This window comes from Corvus brachyrhynchos, unplaced genomic scaffold (genome assembly GCF_000691975.1).
Source record: "Corvus brachyrhynchos isolate BGI_N302 unplaced genomic scaffold, ASM69197v1 scaffold346, whole genome shotgun sequence".
In the NCBI taxonomy this organism is placed as follows: Eukaryota; Metazoa; Chordata; class Aves; order Passeriformes; family Corvidae; genus Corvus; species Corvus brachyrhynchos.
In genome coordinates this window covers 4,642,234-4,659,651 of record NW_008238644.1, presented here as the reverse complement: position 1 = coordinate 4,659,651, position 17,418 = coordinate 4,642,234, and the positions used below count along the sequence as shown (strand labels likewise).

At 46.4% G+C, this 17,418-nt stretch overlaps 1 protein-coding gene across 1 annotated transcript; it reads right to left on the bottom strand.

Annotated features, from left to right (window-relative positions):
• Positions 1–3,058: 3,058 nt before the first annotated feature.
• On the bottom strand, positions 3,059–16,960 carry LOC103617912 (serine/threonine-protein kinase PAK 3-like). The gene is made up of 12 exons (XM_017737604.1): positions 14,376–16,960; positions 13,387–13,436; positions 12,048–12,152; positions 11,459–11,606; positions 10,470–10,533; positions 9,635–9,683; positions 8,626–8,738; positions 7,667–7,784; positions 6,878–6,977; positions 6,359–6,555; positions 5,191–5,328; positions 3,059–4,071 (listed from the first exon to the last, which is right to left on the bottom strand). Exons 1-12 carry the CDS (start codon positions 14,476–14,478, stop codon positions 3,943–3,945), a joined length of 1,314 nt encoding a protein of 437 aa, XP_017593093.1. The 5' UTR covers positions 14,479–16,960; the 3' UTR covers positions 3,059–3,942.
• Between the last annotated feature and the right edge of the window lie 458 nt (positions 16,961–17,418).

The window sequence follows — 17,418 nt, the reverse complement described above, 5'->3', positions numbered from 1 at the left end:
AGCCGAGGTGCCGGGTCACATCACCGTCAAGGTTTTCTCCAGCGATGACCTCGCCGAGCTCTGAGCGCCGCAGCCCCGCAGAGCCAGACGGAGCTGTCACCTCGCAGCAGCCGCGCCGGGGACTCGGGAGCACAGGGTGCACATCAGCATAATCGCTTTAAAGGGGGGGAAAAAAAAGCCCTCCAACTCTCCACATGATCATTGGTAATGGGGAGAGAGGCTTTGGGAGAGGGGGAAATGCAGATTTATACGTATCTATGCTCGTAATACAGCACATGCAGTAGCAGAGGGGCCAAACGGAATGCTGGCGGATAAGTTCATTAGGATGTGAGCATCTTCCCAGCAGCATCGTTGAGGGTGCAGGCAGGAATGGCTGCAGCTCTCTCTGTCAGGCACCCACCAGCAGCTCGAGGGAGTGGCAAGCACGAGGTGGATTCCTATCATTCTGTCCTTGTTCACTGCCAGGCTGGCTTTGGGAGGGGGGTATTTTTCCCTCTAGAGGGATATAAATGTCTTGATGAAATTTCACTTCCTTGGTGAAAATGTCACTACTCAAGGAGTTCAGTCATAGCTCGTGGCCTGATGACCAGTCTTGCCAGGACAACATTAAAATAAGGGGGCAGATCTTGCAGTGCCTGTTTGAACACCCAGCAAGTAAGAGCTTTGTCCACCTGAAGGCTCTCAGATTGACTTTCTGATTCTTCTCTTCTCCACCTCAAGCTGGTGACTCACAGTTTGGTATTCCTGTATCCCTGTCCAAAGGCAGGAAGGGCACCTCACAGTTCAGCTGTTTGCCCAGAGCACAGATGCAATAATGGGAGCCTCCTTGCTTTGTTTAATCTACTTAACGCTAAAAATGGAGTAACGACCCTCTTGTTTTGGTAGATGTAGCACCAGCCTGAAAGAGGAGAAAATGAGCTCATGAGGAGGGTGGGTTTGTAAAAGCAAGGTGCTGTGCCCTGGCAGGTGTCAGGTCTCACACTCAAAACTTTGCAGTCATTTATTGCTGGCACGTCTGATGTTCGCAGAAGTTTCACTTGGGTACCGAGGAGAATAGGTGATATTTCACATTTCCATCACAACAGGGGTCTAGGTAGCAACTCTTGCCTTCCCTTGCAGCCCATGGCCCTGCAGCCCATGGCAGGGTTCCCTCAGCAGCTGTTTGGGTGGCCATGCTGGGCAGTTGTTGCAGTGCAGGTGGCACTGGCCACAGCAGCAGAGCATTCAGAGGACTGGCAGCCAGGCCACCAGAACACAGAGGTCTGATTGTCACCCCGTGGTTACGATGAGTTCCCATGTTCCTAGTGGTTCTTAGTTTACATGTTCTAAGTTTATTGATGCAGGAATTCTCCACCCAGCTTTATGTATAAGTTCATGTTTATGTATTTCCCCTAGTTGCTTATGTATTAGTTCTGGAAAATTCTCCCTTCTTCGACGCCTCATTGGTCTACTCATATAATTCCCTCTCTTAAGTTATCCCTATTGGATATTGTGCTGCCTCGGGCAGCCCCAAAGATGTCAGGCAGTGACCCTGACAGTGCACAAGGCTCTCTGTGCTGGACACTCAGAAATGGGTTTTCTGCAGATTCTGGTTGGTAAAGTGAAGCTGAAGGACTCTTCTGCCCTTTTTACAGCCAGGAAATTTGGATTTCTGTGTGCTTCGTAGCCACTTCAGCCACACTGTGCGATTTTTGTAATTTATGAAATGGCTCTCGACAAGAGTTAATGTTTTCACAAAAGGTTTTGAACTCTCCTCAGGGCTCCAAAAGGATCTGTGCTGTGGTAGGAAAATGCTTTCTCTGGCATGCCAGAGATGGACTGTGGGGCTCTGAATGATGCTGCAGTGCCATCAGCTTAGCTGCATGTACCAAGGACCTCAATCCAGCTCCTTCCAGACAGTTTGGGCTCGGGCCACTTGGCACAGCAGAGCACTTGTCAAGAGGTGTGAACTAGAAGCCCCACAGGCAAGTGACATTCTCTGTAAACTCATGGCTTCGGGGCTGCTTACTCTCAGAACTGTTTGTAAACTGAGATTTATCCTTTTAAAACGCGTGAACTGTCTTATACAGACCCAGAGCTTGGACGAGAGGGAACTGCAAATGTCAGGGCTGCCCTAGTCGTGCACTGAGACCTCTTTGCTTTGCTGTTCCTCACACACTGTTCCAGGCTGTGGGAGCTGCTTCCTGCAGTGTTCCCTATGGGATGGGTGCCATTCCCAGGGCTTGGCTTGGCCAGCTGGTTGGCCTGGGTCAGTGTTTGCCCTGAAAAAGGTTCCCCTCTGAGATGGCACTGGAGGTTTGTGCCTCCCTGCCCCACGATTTGGCTGAGAAAGCTCCTGAGCCTGCTGAGGGCACAAAGCCAGCTCAGCTCCAAGGTGGAGGGGAGTCCCTCGGCTCTTTCCTTGGAGCTCCACAGCTCTGACCCCCAATCCCAGCACTACCACCCCATTCCAGCCTCTATAACGGGCTGTCCCCAGCATCAGTGGGACACAGGGAGCATCACCAGCAGTTCTTGGGCACCTACAGCCTGGCAAAGGGGGAAGTCAGGGTAGGGAGCATAGACATGGTGATTTTTAGACCTTGATAATGATGCCAGCTCCAGACATTCCCCCAGTTTGTCCCGGTGGCATGGGGACAGGCAGCCCTGGAACACCACTGCTGGGCACTGCTGCCCTGAGGGGCTGGCAGTGCTGGGAGCTGCGGGAGGCTCAGCCGTGCTGGCGCCAAGCAGGATGTCTGGACCTCTGCATTTATTATTTTTGGGGAGTATTTGGTTTTGCCATCAGGAGGAGCTGATCCAGCCTGGGAACACAACTGGCTCTGCTGGTTTCCAGAGGCTTCTGTCTTCCCAGGTGAACCCCAGGTGACGCAAGGCAAGGGCAGGTTCACAGGGGCTTGTGCTGCTGCCTGCTTCTAACGTTGTTAGTTAAAATTGTAATTTTTTAACAATATCAACATGTGGGAAGGTATGTTTGGGCTGGTTTTTTGGGATGGTGGGAGGGCTGCATTTATGTACACACTCAAGCCACCGTCAACCCCTCAAAAATGAAAACAGGTGGAAGTGGGTGTAAAATGTTTCATTGCAACCTTTTGTAACTTTTCAATACGAAGTGACCTAAATAAAATTTTACCAAAAATTTACAATTTTAGCGATTTCTGCGCCGGCAGCGGCCGCGAGAGGGCGCTCGGTGTCCACCAACACAGGTGTGACCACGGCCAGGTACCGACACCTGAACGCGGCCGGGTGCAACACACCCGGATAAAAACGGGGTTTCATTTACAGAGGATACCACATATCTATATTATATATGTATACATACACATATATATGTGTACAAAGTACAAATATAAAGTACAAAGTACATGTATGTCCATAGCTCTGTAAGACACTATACATATCGTTATAATCCTATAAAATATATCTTATACTATGTATTATAATACATAGTCTAGCTAGATCTATACATATAATAATTCTACAGTACATTATGTGTCTATGTACATTTGCATGCCCCCCATTTATGTTACATACATTTCTTTCTCTATAATCTCTATATATTTTATATCTTTCGTGTCATCGTGTTCTGCCAGGTGGGGGGAGGACAGGGAATTCTCCAAACACTCCACAGTCCCAGCTGGCTGCCTGTATCCAACAGGATGTTTTGGCTGCCCTACTCTTCACCCATTTTTGGCTGGAAATGCAATTGCACTTTCTTCCTCATCCAGAAGTACCACAACTGGGAAAATCCCAGCCCGTGGGCTGCATTCCAGAGGCAGTGTGCCCTAGAGTTGATGGATGAATGAAGGAGACCCTTCCCCATTTCCAAACCACACCAAAACCCCCATAAATGGGACTTCGCATCTTTAAGACACAACCAGCAATTCAGAAATGAATGTAACCATTGGGTGAGAAGGGAGCAAATCTCCCAAAGGAGTGAAAATTTTATTCCTGATTTTCCTTTGAGCTGGTACTGCTGCCATGAAGTGTTTCCATGGCTTCACAGACTTTCCTGGCTATACGGATCATTTCAGGCAGGACGGAGAGACTCACGGCTGTTTGTAAAAATGGATGCTGCCCAAAGGGAAAAAAAAAAAAAAGAAAGAAAGGAACCATTACTTTCCAAACCCAGTTTCTCACAAGATGAAGCAGGATTCCTCTGGTTACCAGAAATACACGTAAGTAGGACTATGGGGACCATCTACACCTCAGTCTTAACATTCAGAGGCAAGTAATCCCATTAATCCCATTAATCAATTTATCAAGGTGTCTTCATCTTGCTGGGATTTTTGCTCTGCCAGCACTCTGGGAATGCCACTTGCTGTCTCAGGGCTTTTTTCATTTCAGGAGACTCAAAGGACTCACTTAGGTTCCTTTTTTCTAAAGGTAGGGGCTACTTCAGTTGTCAGAAAAGAGAAGTGCGAGCTGTTCCTCGGGGAACTCCAGCACCTCCAAGAAATGTTGATCCCAGTAGGATTTAGGTCTGTGCTGTTCTGAAGAACACTGAGGTGCAGGTTTTCAGCACCAAGACAAGAACAGCCAAATCTCTTGACTGCTTGGCTGGGACTGGGTTCCTCTTCCACCACCACCATTTTTGGCCTCTGTACCTGGCACCATTCTACTGCAGTTCTCTTGCCACCAGCTAAAACTGAATGCACTCCCAAAGTACAACACAGAAATGATCAGGGGGTGCATGGAACACTTTCCTCTGAGGAAAGGCCAAGAGAACTGGGATGGTTCAGCCTGGAGAAGAGAAGGTCCCAGGGATACCTTTTTGCAGCCTTTCAAAACTTCAAGGAGACCCATTTTTAGCAGGGCCTGTTGCAAAGGGACAAAGGGTAATGGTTTTAAGCTAAAAGAGGAGAGATTCAGGTTAGATCTAAGGAAGAAATTGTTTATGCTGATTGTGGTGAAACACTGGCACAGGTTGCCCAGAAAGGTGGTGGATACCTGAAAACATCCAGAGTCAGGTCAGACAGAGCTCTGAGCAACCTGAGTGAGTTGAAGATATCCCCACTCCCACTCATGGCAGGGAGGTTGGACCAGATGGCATTTAAAGGTCCGTTCCAAGCCAAAATCTTCTATGATTCTACTTTGAAAAGCACCAAGACTGGGGATTAACAGGAGAGGAGGACACTCGGTGCCTCTGAGATGAGCTGAGGAGAATTTCCCCTGCAGCCTTTGGCCCTTTACCTCCAGGAGCTCCCTGGCTGTCCAGCGAATGTTGGGGTTGGTGTCCAGGCAGGAGTGCAGGAAGGCGTGGAACAGAACTGACATCTCGCTGGGCATCCTCAGGGGCGGGTACCTGTTCTGGGTTATCAGGTCCTGAGCCTGGGGACAGAGGGAACACGGGACAGCCACTCAGCATCCCTGAGGTGACAGCTCCCCTGCAGGCCCCTCCCGGCTTTCTGATAGCTCCTGAGGCTTCTCAAGGGGCCCTGATCAACACTGGAGGGTCAGGAAGCAGGGAATTTTCAGCCTCCAGAGCAGTGGTGATAATGACCCTGAGAGCAGCTCAGCTGGTCAGAGCATGGTGCTGATAACAACAATCCCCAGATGGACCATTCACTTTAGAGTTGGACTTGGTGATCCCCGTGGTCCCTCCCAACTCAGAATATTCTGGGATCTGGAAATAATTCTCAGTAGTTTGCTGCCTTATACAAGGCAAAGGCAATCCAAATGTGGTCTTCCAAGAAAAGTAAAGAAACTTCTTCAAAAAGAGTGGAAGACTGAAATCTTCAAAATTCTTTCCTTCCTCAGGAATTAGCTGTGCAGCATTTAACTTGGTTTCAGCTAATAGTCATGAGATTTTACCCTGGCATACATTCCTCCACTGTTCCTTGTTCATTTGGTATAAGACCTGATCATTTCATTTTAAGGAATTAGGATCAAAAACTGAAAACTTCAAACTATGTTTACTACAAGTAGCTTTGCTAATAAACACTTGTAGAATTTTTTTTTGGGGGGTGTAATAGATAATTATGGCATTACTTAAACCAGTGACCCTCCCTGAAAGGCACTGGTCAGAGCTGAAAAAGACTTCTAGGCCTGCAGATACACTTGAAATGCTTTTCCATAATAATTTCCTAATTGGAGAAACTTGCTGATGTCATCCAGAGCTACAGCTCAGAGAGAGATCAAACAGAGCAGGAGGAATTCAAGCAGTACTGGAGGCCAAAATGGCACATTTTTGCACTGGCACGTGTCACTTCTCCTCTGATGAGATGTTCTGCAGGATCATTTCTAGAAGTGGGCCTTGCTGGAACTATTTCAGGCTGATTGGAGTGGGATTTTGGCTCATGGGAGACGAAACATGGCACAGACTGGCAAGGCAGTGGTGTCTGACATATCTGCACCTTACCTGGACAGGGCTTTCTTGAAAGTACGGAGGTTCTCCCTCCAGCATTTCAATGGCCACGATCCCAAGTGCCCAGATGTCCACTTGGGTGTCATATTCCTTTCTTTTCAGAATTTCTGGTGCTAACCAGTAAGGAGAGCCGAGCACTGTGCACCGAGTGCGCCGCTCCGGGGTCAGCTGAGCGCACAGGCCAAAATCAGCTGAGGAGGAAAACAAAAATACTGGCAAAACCCTTGCTCTTACACTCTCTCTCTCACCCGTTCACTCTCTTGCTCTCTTGGGCCTGCTCAGAGCTGAGTCTACCAGCTCTGAGCAGTGCCCCAATACCCACGCCCTTTACAATAAACCGACTGTGTCCCAAGACCTGCCTATAGAGATCTCTCGTCTCCATCTGTCACCGTCTACGTCCGGCCGTCCCGACCTGGACCCCAGAACCCCCGAAACCTACAAACTGTGAAACCAAGCACAAGAAATTCCCCACTCTGAGAACACAGGGATGCTGTGCTGACCAAGAATACCTACTCAGTTTCACGGATCCATCCATCCCGAGAAGAATATTGTCACTTTTGACATCTCTGTGGATCACATTCTTTGAATGAAGGAAATCCAGGGCTTTGAGGCACTGAGACAAAAAGCCCATGAGGATAAAACTTAATTAACCTCATTTCATCACATAAGAAAAGGAAATGGCTCTAAAAGATTGAATTTCTAGGTGAAACACCAATTGTTGATACAGACTGTCCCCTCCAAACCCAGCCAGAATGGCTGCAGTGGCTGTGCTCTCTCCTTCCAGGTGACAAAGGAGGGTTTGTCAAAAAGGAAAACACCTCTCCCTTCATTATGAAGTGGATCAGTTTTGTCTGGGAGGCTGCATGACAAAGGTTTTATGTTGGCCTCAACAGCAGACTTGGAAGCAGCACATCAGTCACTTTTCAGAAGCAAACACCAGTTGGGGTGCAATGCTCTCCTTTTAAGCTGAGGGCTGTGAGAAACGAGGCTCTATTTTAATCTATTTTCTGCCACCAGCATGTTTGCTTTTACAGGCAAAGAATGCAGTGCAGACATGCTCCAGTGTAAAGAGGCAAAGTTTAGAATGTTAAATAAAATAAAGTTAAATTAAAAAAGAGAGTACGACGGCAGTGTGAGTGTAATAACAGAGTATAAGAAATGCAGCTGTACTGGCAGGCAGCTCACTTAGATGCCCTTTTATTTTACATATCATAACAGCAGCACTGAAACAAAGCTCTCAACATGAAGCTACTCCTGTCCCACCTTGTCCAAGCCACTGGAAGCACAAGCAGAGTCCCTTACCTCCCTGCTGATAGCAGCTATCACTCTATCCTCCATAAAGATTTGGGTAAGAACGCTGGTTAAAGTGCCTCCATCCACATATTCCATCACGAGCCACAGGTCTTCATCAACCAGGTAGCTGAGAGAAGAAAACAAAGGCATGGAGATGAATGTGCACAGCTAAATTACCTTGTGGAAAGGATTGCAGGGGAGTTTTGTCTCCAGGTCACTTGTAAATGGAGGCAGAATAAAATGGAGACATTCCTTGTAGGCCTTGCAATATTTGGAATCTGTGCAGTCTAAATGAGAAAGACAAATCCATGAAAAAGGAGATGCCTTAGATGGCAAACAAGAGAAAAATGCAGTTTAGTAACAGCAGACATCAGTCTGGAAGCAGGACACTTGCCATCAACTGATTCATTATCTTATCAGTTCCACCATTCACTCCAGGAACAAGGCAACACAACTCCCAGAGTTATCCATGGGAGGAGGCTGTGCTCCACTGAGGACAGATGTTGGCCAACCATTTGGAAAACATTGCATAAAATACAGTCAGAAACAGGAAAATCTATCCAAAAACTGGCAAATTATGTGGTTCTGCAAGTGAGAATTTAGTCTTTCTGGCTTCCACAGCAATGGAAAATGGTGGGAGCAGCCTAAGGGAGATAATTTCTATGATGGTTTATCAGCACTTGTCATTAAGGCATAGAAAATACAATCAACTTGAAAAAACCAAACCCCAAAACAACACAGAGGTAATGAGCTGACAGGCTGTTGTTTTAGTAAGACCAGGTTTTTGAAAAGGCATTTCCAACTACATATGCCAGAAAAGATTAATGGAGACCATCCCCTCCCATCCACTGGAGATAACAAAGAAATAAGAAAGAGCTCCATGTTCTGCCAGTGCCCAAAGGGGTTTTTTAACCTTTGGCTTGCAGTGTGTGAATGAACATTCCCATGAAAACACCAGAACCACTCACCTGTCTATATAATTGACAATATTGGGGTGCCTGCTCTCCTTCATGATCTGGATCTCACTGACAACGAGTTCCTTTCTGCTCCGTTTGCAGAGAGGCATCTTCTTTAAGGCCACCTAAAATGAAATTGGAGACCGTGGGCTCGAGAAGTTCTGCTGCAGGGGACCACAACGAACAGGGAGCGAGTGTTTTTGGAATGATGAGGCTGGGCTGTGCCAAACTGCCCCGTGACCTTGTGATCAGACACCAGAGCACAGGAAGCAACAGGAAAGAGCTGATTTCTCCACTTGCTTGGGTGCTACTTAGAGGACATTTGCCAGAGATATTTTGCCTTGTAAACTTGGGACAAATTGTCCCTAAACTATCAACCACAGATCTCTGACAACACTCTGCACCCACGTGCTTCCCCCATGGCCTCAGTTTATCACCTCTGTTATTATTCACACAGGTTTTGCAAGCAGGATTTTGTGACTGTGAAAATATATCAAAACAGCTGGGAATCCTTTAGCAATTCTATGGGGTTTGGCCATTATTTCAACAGCTGCTGCTGGCCTTGGTTGCATAACAAAGCAAACACCTTCAGTACATGATGGATAAAATCCCACCCTAAAAGATCGTAACAGTTACACACAAAAAAAAAAACAAAAACAAAAACAACACAATCCCCGAACTTTCTAACTTCTTGAACTTTGATTTTGCTACTCCAATGAGAATTCTGTACCACAGTTTAGATTTGCAATTATTTTCTGGGTTTCTAAAGAAATAACCCATTCTCTGGTATTTTAAGCCTTCATTATGTCCTTCTCTGTAGGATACCATTGCCCCTCTTGTGTTTTTCTGGTACTGAGTAGGAACAAAGTCTCTCCAAAATGTGTTTTGCAGGCTCACATTGGTCTGTGAGGAGCAGCCTGTGCAGGAAAGCTCAACTGGCCACCCAAAGGTGCAGCAGAGCTCCCAGCAGAAGGGAAACCCTGAAAAGCTGCACAATGTGCTTGGGGGTGCTGGGACTCACCACTTCTCCTGTGGTTGGGTCGATGGCTTTGTAAACAGTCCCGAAACCCCTGGAAACAAAAGCAGAAGGAGAAGAAAGGAGAAGCAGTTTAGGTGCTGGGAATGAAAACCAGCCCAGACAGGAGATCTGTGCTGCCTGGAGTGTTTTAAAACACCTCGGTTCATCTATTCTTCAAAAAGCTGCACAGCAGCCCAGCAGCCCTCTGCCATGCAGGGTGTCCAGGAGAAAACTGAGGCTCGACTTGAACAAAAAGAGCTGGTGCACAGATCTTCAAAACCTAAGGGCAGGGGAAGGGTGTGCCTACAAAACCGGGAAAATAATATATTTAATTATTTTTCATTTTGCTTTGTTGTGTTGGGGTTTTTTTCCTTCTTTTGTGTGTGTGTATTTTTTTTCCCAGGGAATGCATGCTGCAGACTACACAGGGTGGGGTTTTGTGTGACAGAGTGAGAGTTTATTATTTCATCTCTGGTTTCATTTGCTAAACTATGTGGTTATAATCTGGATTACCGAATAGTTTTTAAGCAAAATATTTGAAGTAAATGTTATTGAGAACTGTTACCTGACAGCTGTGAGGTGGTAAGGTGCTCTTTTAGGCAAAAAAGTTTGAGGGATGGGAGATCTTTTGGGTGCTGCAGGTGAGAGACTGCCAGCATCAAGTTTTCTTTGACAACACCTTCTGACTACAGTTATTAATTCTGATCTGTACTGAGAGATGGGAGGATCTAAACCCAGTGGCTGATGATGTTTGGAGCTCGCCTGGCTTCATACTTGATATTACAGCAGCAAAATGCCTGGTCCATGACTTTGTAGAAGTAACTGCGATTGGACTTACCCTTGGGCAACCTTAACAAATTCAGTGTATCTCGTCACAGGGTCCCCCTCGGTCACAATGCTCCCTGAAAGAAACGAAATCACTTCAAACAGAGACACCACCTTCCAGCAGATCTGAAATGCAGCCCCACTGTGAGCCCTTTGTGAGCAACAACGACAGAGGCAGCTCCAAAGCACAAATGGCTCCACAGATTTTCTGATTTTCTACAGCCCTCTGAAGAGTTACCCCGACAGGAAACCAAGCACGTGGAGAAATATCCACAGGAGACAGAAATCAGAAAAGAACAGGTACCAAAGCAAGAGTTTGATTTCTACAAACATTTAAGAGAGCTGGAACAACATGACAACAGAGCCTTTATTTGGGAATAAAGACTTTGTGTGATTTAACAAAAGGTTTAATATTTCTGAAGATTAAATGTATCTTGGGTTCTGGGATTAATTTTTAAGAACAGGTGAACAGTGTTGCCAGGAGAGGAAGGGATCTTCCCAACTTTCAGCGGTTTCCAGAAGATTGCCTTTATGATTTTAAAGAACAGCATCTCATGTTATAATCAGTAATGATGGGGCTTTAAGATTCAAGACCCTCATCACTGATTACCAGGCTGAGTTCTGATGATGACCTTGCCTGTGCCACTTGAAGAACCACACTGCTTGTCTTCAATCTAATAGATTGCTGTGATGCATTTTTGCTCCGATGACTTATCAGGAGACTAAAGAGAATTTAGGAACCCAAATATTCTGCTTGATTTGGTCATCAGCACCCAGCAGTTCAGTAGTTCATTCACTAGGTCAAAGCACCTTCTTCTGAACCAGAAACAATCTCTGCTTTTGCCTTCAGCACAGATGGAAGCGCAGGGAAACCAAACCCAGTCAGAGCTGCCCTCAGGGACTCCTGAGAGCTCCTGCTTCCTCTGTCCCTTGGGCACAGCTGAAGCTGAGGGACACACACCCACACTGCTCTCTGCCAGACAAGAGGCACACCACACGTACTCAGTCGCTCCAGCACTTCCTCTGTGAGCTGTGATTTCTCCCATGGCTGGACCCTGGGTTCGTTCCGAGCTCTTGTGCTGGAGGTGTCACGCAGGAGAAATGTGTCTTCTTCAGCTCCTGCATCTCCCAGCAGAGAGCTCGTGTGGATCTGTGAGGAGAAATATGTCAGGAAGGGAGCTTGCAGGGATCCCCTGAGCTCACATTTCAAGTGCAAACCCTCAGGAAGATGCTGTTGGCCACATCCAGTGCTCTTAAACTGTTTTTTGCTGTCCACGTCACAAACTGAATGAACGAAAACAGAAGGCTGGTTTTACACAAGTTCACGGCCAGTTCCATGTTCAATTTTCATGGATTTTCTCAAACAGTCTGTGCAGAGGGGCAGGTATGCCCAGGAGACAGTTTCTCCTGTATCCTGCAAGGGAAACTGATGACTAAAAGGAGAAGTTCAAAACCAATTTTCCAGGTGCCAGTGGCTGGGGTGAAGCACTGTGGCAGGACTTGAGCCCTCAGCATCTCCAGCTCCTCTCTGACCAGAAGCTTGCTGCTCTGAATTGCACCAGTGGTAACCAAAGCTGGCACTTACTGATGCCATTTCTTCTTCTGCAGCTGCAGGTTCCTTGTCCACCTCCTCCTCCTTATCCTCTTCTCCAGGAAGGGAAGGAGCCAGCAGAGGTTCTGGTGGCAGTATTGTGGCCTGGGGACAGTCAGTAACATGAGTGAGAGTCTTCATTCTGGCACTTGGGAGGTTTGATAGTTACACACAGCTTTGAGTTGCTTCGACATCAGAAACTGATCTAGACATGCACATGCTCCTACAGCCTCAGTTCCCTGTGACACGTGTCACAGTAAAACTTAAATATCTATAAATTATGGGAGGTTGAAACAGCCCCAGCTGCTGCTCTGCAGAGGCAGAGCATTGCATCAAGTTGCCCCAAATTTGCTGTGTTTCCCAACTGCTCTAAAGCTGGGGCCACTTAGAGAACTGAAGCAAATCAAAGGCACCATTCTACACCTTCATGCTCTATTTAGAATGTCATCCCTTGGCTCCAGTAGAAATCCCAGTGAGGGACATCTTACAGCAAAGAGAGACCTGAGCTGGTAACGTGGGGACATCCTGACTGTCTCACCACTGCTGTGTCTGCCAAACACCACAGCATCTGCCGAGGTGTCCCTACCCCTGGCAGAGCTGTTGGGAAGTCTTACTCTGCTCTGGTGAACCTCAAGCTTCCTCTGAAAAGTGTGTTTTATTAAAGACAAGGAAAGTGGCATCAAGTGAAAATCTGAAGTGTGAATGTTCAAAGGATTTTAAGTTTATTATCCACACACTCTGCTGTGTACTCACAAACCCAGCATGAAGCTGCTCTAGCCCTTGAAAAAAAGGTGAAAGCCCTGTTCAGTCATTTGCTATTTATTGCACTAATATTAACCCTAATAAATTTGGTCAATATTAACGTGGATGTCATTCCTCTCTCTAAGATTGCTACTGCAACCCAACATTTATTAGCATGCATAGTTATTTAAAACCTCCTTTCAATGGTTCCAGTGAGTTCCATTATCAATTATAACCTTATTTATATTCAGCTATATATCCAGCTGCACTAAAGATAAATCAAGAAACTTGATAGAAATGGGATTCTAAGTTGTTAAAACTAAATTGAAGTGGGCTAATTAGACAGTATTGAAAATTGCTCTGAACGAGATATTCCACCATGGCTAAAATCAGCAATCCTCTGCCTGCAAAACCAGACTTTCATCTGTTTAAAATCTTTGAACAGAAAATGAGGAAACAGCCAGGGATCCCTTTGCTGCTGCTGCAAAACCAGACATGGACATTTTTAAGGCTGGCACACTGCTGCAGCAGGCAAAGCTCACAGCTTGCTCCACAGTTCTTAAACTCTAGAAATGTCAAAGGTTCTTTTCCCACTCACCAAAGGATGGGCTGCCCTGTATCTACCTCTGTTTAATTGGGTGATCCGATCTGCAGTGGGCAAGAGAAGATGAACCAGATGCTGTTAGAAAACTGCCTCTTGTGGGGAATCCTCCGTGGAACAAGTCAGCCCCAATAGGAGAGCATTTTTCTTTCACAACATCCCTCTAGGAACAACGGTTCTTTTCCACAGTAAGCAGCAGAACAGGACAAAATACCAGATTAATCTTTTTCTACGGTTTTCTGTCTATTTTTTTGGTGCTGTTTCATCAGTAAATAAAATAAATAGAAACTTGGTCAAGAAAATGCAAATTGTTCTTTAATAGTCAATGATTCTGCTCTGCCCAAGAGCTAAAGCAGTTTTCTTTTCTTTTTTTTCTTTTTTTTTTTGTTTGTTTTGGGTGGTTTTTTGTTGTTTTTCTGTTATTAAATTGCATATGTTGGTTCTCTTTAGCTTGCTGAAAATGTTTCCCTAGAAAAGCTTTCCCAAAATCCCCCTTAGCCACGCGAGTTCTATTCTGACACAGCACAGGAACAGCTCCTGGGTTCAGGAGTTACACTTGGGAAGTTGTATTTCCGCATGAAGGGGTCATGGCTATTTTAGCACACATTGTCATTAGTGAAATCTTTTAATTATGGGGGAAAAAAAAGATGTTTTCCCTCAGTCCTGAAGATAATTGCACATTTTTTAGAAGCAGTTCTGAGAAGCTCTTCCAGTCTGCATTTTGGAAGTTGGCTGAAGCAGCAAAGTGAGGGAATTAGACTCCCCACACTGTCCTGTGTAGGAATCCCCTCAGGGTTCCCCACATTCCAAATGCTGCCCACATTGAGACACTCCTTTCAGCAGAAGGTGTTGGCAGGAGCTCTACCAAACCAATGGCATCTTACTGGCATTTTTGTTCCAAAATCAGCTCAGTTCCTAAGGAAGAGCATAAAGAACACAGCGACCCCAGAGCCAGATATGCTGCACCTAGGGAAAGCACTACTTACTCCCTAGATGAGCTGTCACCAGCCAGGGTTTATCTGGATAAAAACACATTGCAGTTGTGACAGACAGAAAATCACCCGCTGCAGCACAGATTTTCCGGATCATTTCTGCAGAGCTGTGCTACAGCTTGCAGACCAGCATAACCCAAAAGCCAGATAAAACCCCCTGCTGGTTTGCAGGCAGCCCACTGAGAAATCCTGGAGGAGAAGGATCCTCGTGGAATGACAGCAGAAGGGAAGCATTGAGGAGTTCTGGATTGCAGGAATGGCAGTGTCCTGTTGGCACTGTGGGGACTTGTCAGCCTTTCACTGACACCCCAATGGGCCCTTGACATCACAGTGGCAGCTGTTGTAGGTTCACACTCTGTGGAACAGCTCCAGGCTGATTCTTGACCAGCTGGATGTTCAATTTTGCTCTCATTTTGGAGCCTGACATCCCTTTAAGGCAGTGAGATGTCAACCTTCCTCCTGATGTAAAGCTCGTATTTCTGCATGAAGCTCATCTGGAAATCAACTCTGCGCTTCCATGGAGTAATGATGAAAGGCTCAGCTCGTTTTCCTGGTGATTCTTTGACTCCATAACAAGACTCCTCTCTATTGGTAGACAAAACAGTGCCTTTAGGAGCTTTGCACAGGACTTTTGATGCTCAGTAACACAAACACCTTGCTGAAATGATCTCTGCTCTCTGATTAAAGGGTAAAACCCCACCCTGATGCAATTCATTTTCAGCACACCAGGGAACACTGTGGGGGAAAGACTCTGCCTCTCAGCTCTCACAATCCTACCACTGAGCTGTAGCACTGCTGCTGAGGATTCCCCTGGTCGAGCTCCTGTAGCTCTGCAGGTTCTCTGCTGTCAATGTACACAAAGCAGCTGGAAAACGCCTGATGCCCCTGCAAAAGCATATTCCCTCGGATTTGTGGGAAAGCTGCAGGATCGGCTCCCTCAGTGGATGTACAGCTCTTCAATCCTCCTCCTATCCAATTTCTGTGTGCACAGAAGATGCACTCAGGCTCTGAATAGCTTTTCTCTCTGCAACAATGGAATATCAGGGCCCTTTCAGAACATAATTTCATCCATTTCGCTCCCTTCCACCCTCTCATGAATTACTAATTTAAAGTGACTTAGTATCTATTCTCTATTCCCCGTCGGCTTTGCATATTTTAATTATGGCTTTTCCTAATCCTCATTTTCCCAGAACAGACTTAAATAACCCAAATTACCCCATCAGTAACTGTCTTTGATAGCTCAGTTACTGTAGCTAGTTTGTCACTTTTGCCAAATACGCTATTTTTGAAGTTTTTTTATAATACCAAGTGATCACACACTCTGTTCCACTAGCTTTTAACTACAAACCAAAAGTGATCTGCTGCATGAAATGCCATCTCCATCAAAATCTGCCTTTTTATTAATGCTAAATCACTTCCTTGAAGATTTTAGTGACATTTTGCAGCAATGTCTTTGCAGTCTTATCTTGGAGTGCCAACGGCACGTGAGGACAGTGGGGTTGTTGGGAGAAATCCTGCTTGTCTCTGCTCTGCCTGAGGATTGTTCCAGTTCAAAACAGAATGAGATGATAAATGTCCTTTTCAAAGTGATTTTTCTGTCAAGACACACAGGCTTTTGTCAAAATGTTTATCAAGAGAGGAGCATTCACACAGCTATTTCTGCAGGGTGAGGGCATCTTTTGCCAAGACACTAAGTAACTACTGGTCCCAGAGAGCTACTGCCCACAGGCTCTCAGGAGTGGCTGCAGCCATGTGCTTGTGCAGCACAAGAAAAAGAGTACCAGGTAAGTGAGGAAGCACCTGAAAAGAAAACAAGCTCACACTCAATAATGCAGAAATTGGATCTGTCGTATTATTTTAGGAGGCACGGAAAATGTGACCTTTGCATTTTTATTAAGCTTTTCCTCTGTCACTCTGAAGCAAACTTTTGGAGGGTGAAATTGCATTTATTTTCAGGAAATAGAGACTCCAGGGGGAGGGGATAGGCAGAGAGGGAGGGGCTGCAGGAGCAGACTGTGCCCCAGCAGCTGTGACCAAGGCAGGCTGCCAGGCAGTGGGCACAGTCTCAGCGCCTGTCTCATCAAGGTCATTGTGTTTTCCCAGTTTGGAAGGAAGCTCCTTGCAATCCTGTCTTTCTCTGCTCCAGGTAGGGCCCAGCCCCAACTCACTGAGTGTCCTCAGCAAGAGCTGGAGTAAGGAATGGCATTTGAACACAAAGCATGAAGTAAAACCGAACTGTCCAGACAAGAAATGCCAGCAGTGAAGGTGGAGCAGGATTCTGAGCTGCCCCAGGGCTCTTGGACCACACTTGGGTGTAAAATGTGGCACTGAGGTCATCAAAACAAAGAGAGCAAAGCCCAAAAGTGCCATGAGTCTCTGAGGAGTGGGGAGCACTGCCTGGGGATTAACCACAGCAACCACCAGAACTGCTCCAGGCCTGGGTTTCACTTTCCACCTGCTGAGACAGGGAGCTTCATTCAGCTTCAAGCATGAAAGAGCACGTCATGTTTGCAGTGTGCCTTGCTTCAACAGTGATCTTCTCATCCCTGGTGGTTTTCCTTCTCCACGAGCATCCATCTGTTGGGAAATATATTCAGGAAAAAAAAAAATTACTTAGATAATTAGCACTCAGGAACGATTCCTTTTCCAGAATTTCATTTAGTGTTATGTGAAGAGCTCTTTCCTCGCATGTTATCAAGAAATGCGCTCAATTGGGCTTTCCCACTAGCAGAGTGATCTGCACGGGGTGGCTTTACTTGACCCTGCTTGTGCAGCTGTCCAGGGTTTACTTTTACCATCTGCCACGCTCACACATCCCTCGCATCCGCACTTGCAACCATGTTCCTGCTGTTGGACGGGCCGGGACAGTGCAGCTTCACTGCAAGGGATCCCACACCCTGAAGGTCCAACCCGACCACGCTCGGAGCTCTGATTCCCCCGAGCGCCAACTCAGGAGCTCCCCTCACGCTGCACACCCCACTCCGGGCACAACTCCCAGTCCCCATCCTTACCCACGGATAAAAGGGAGCCCCTGGAC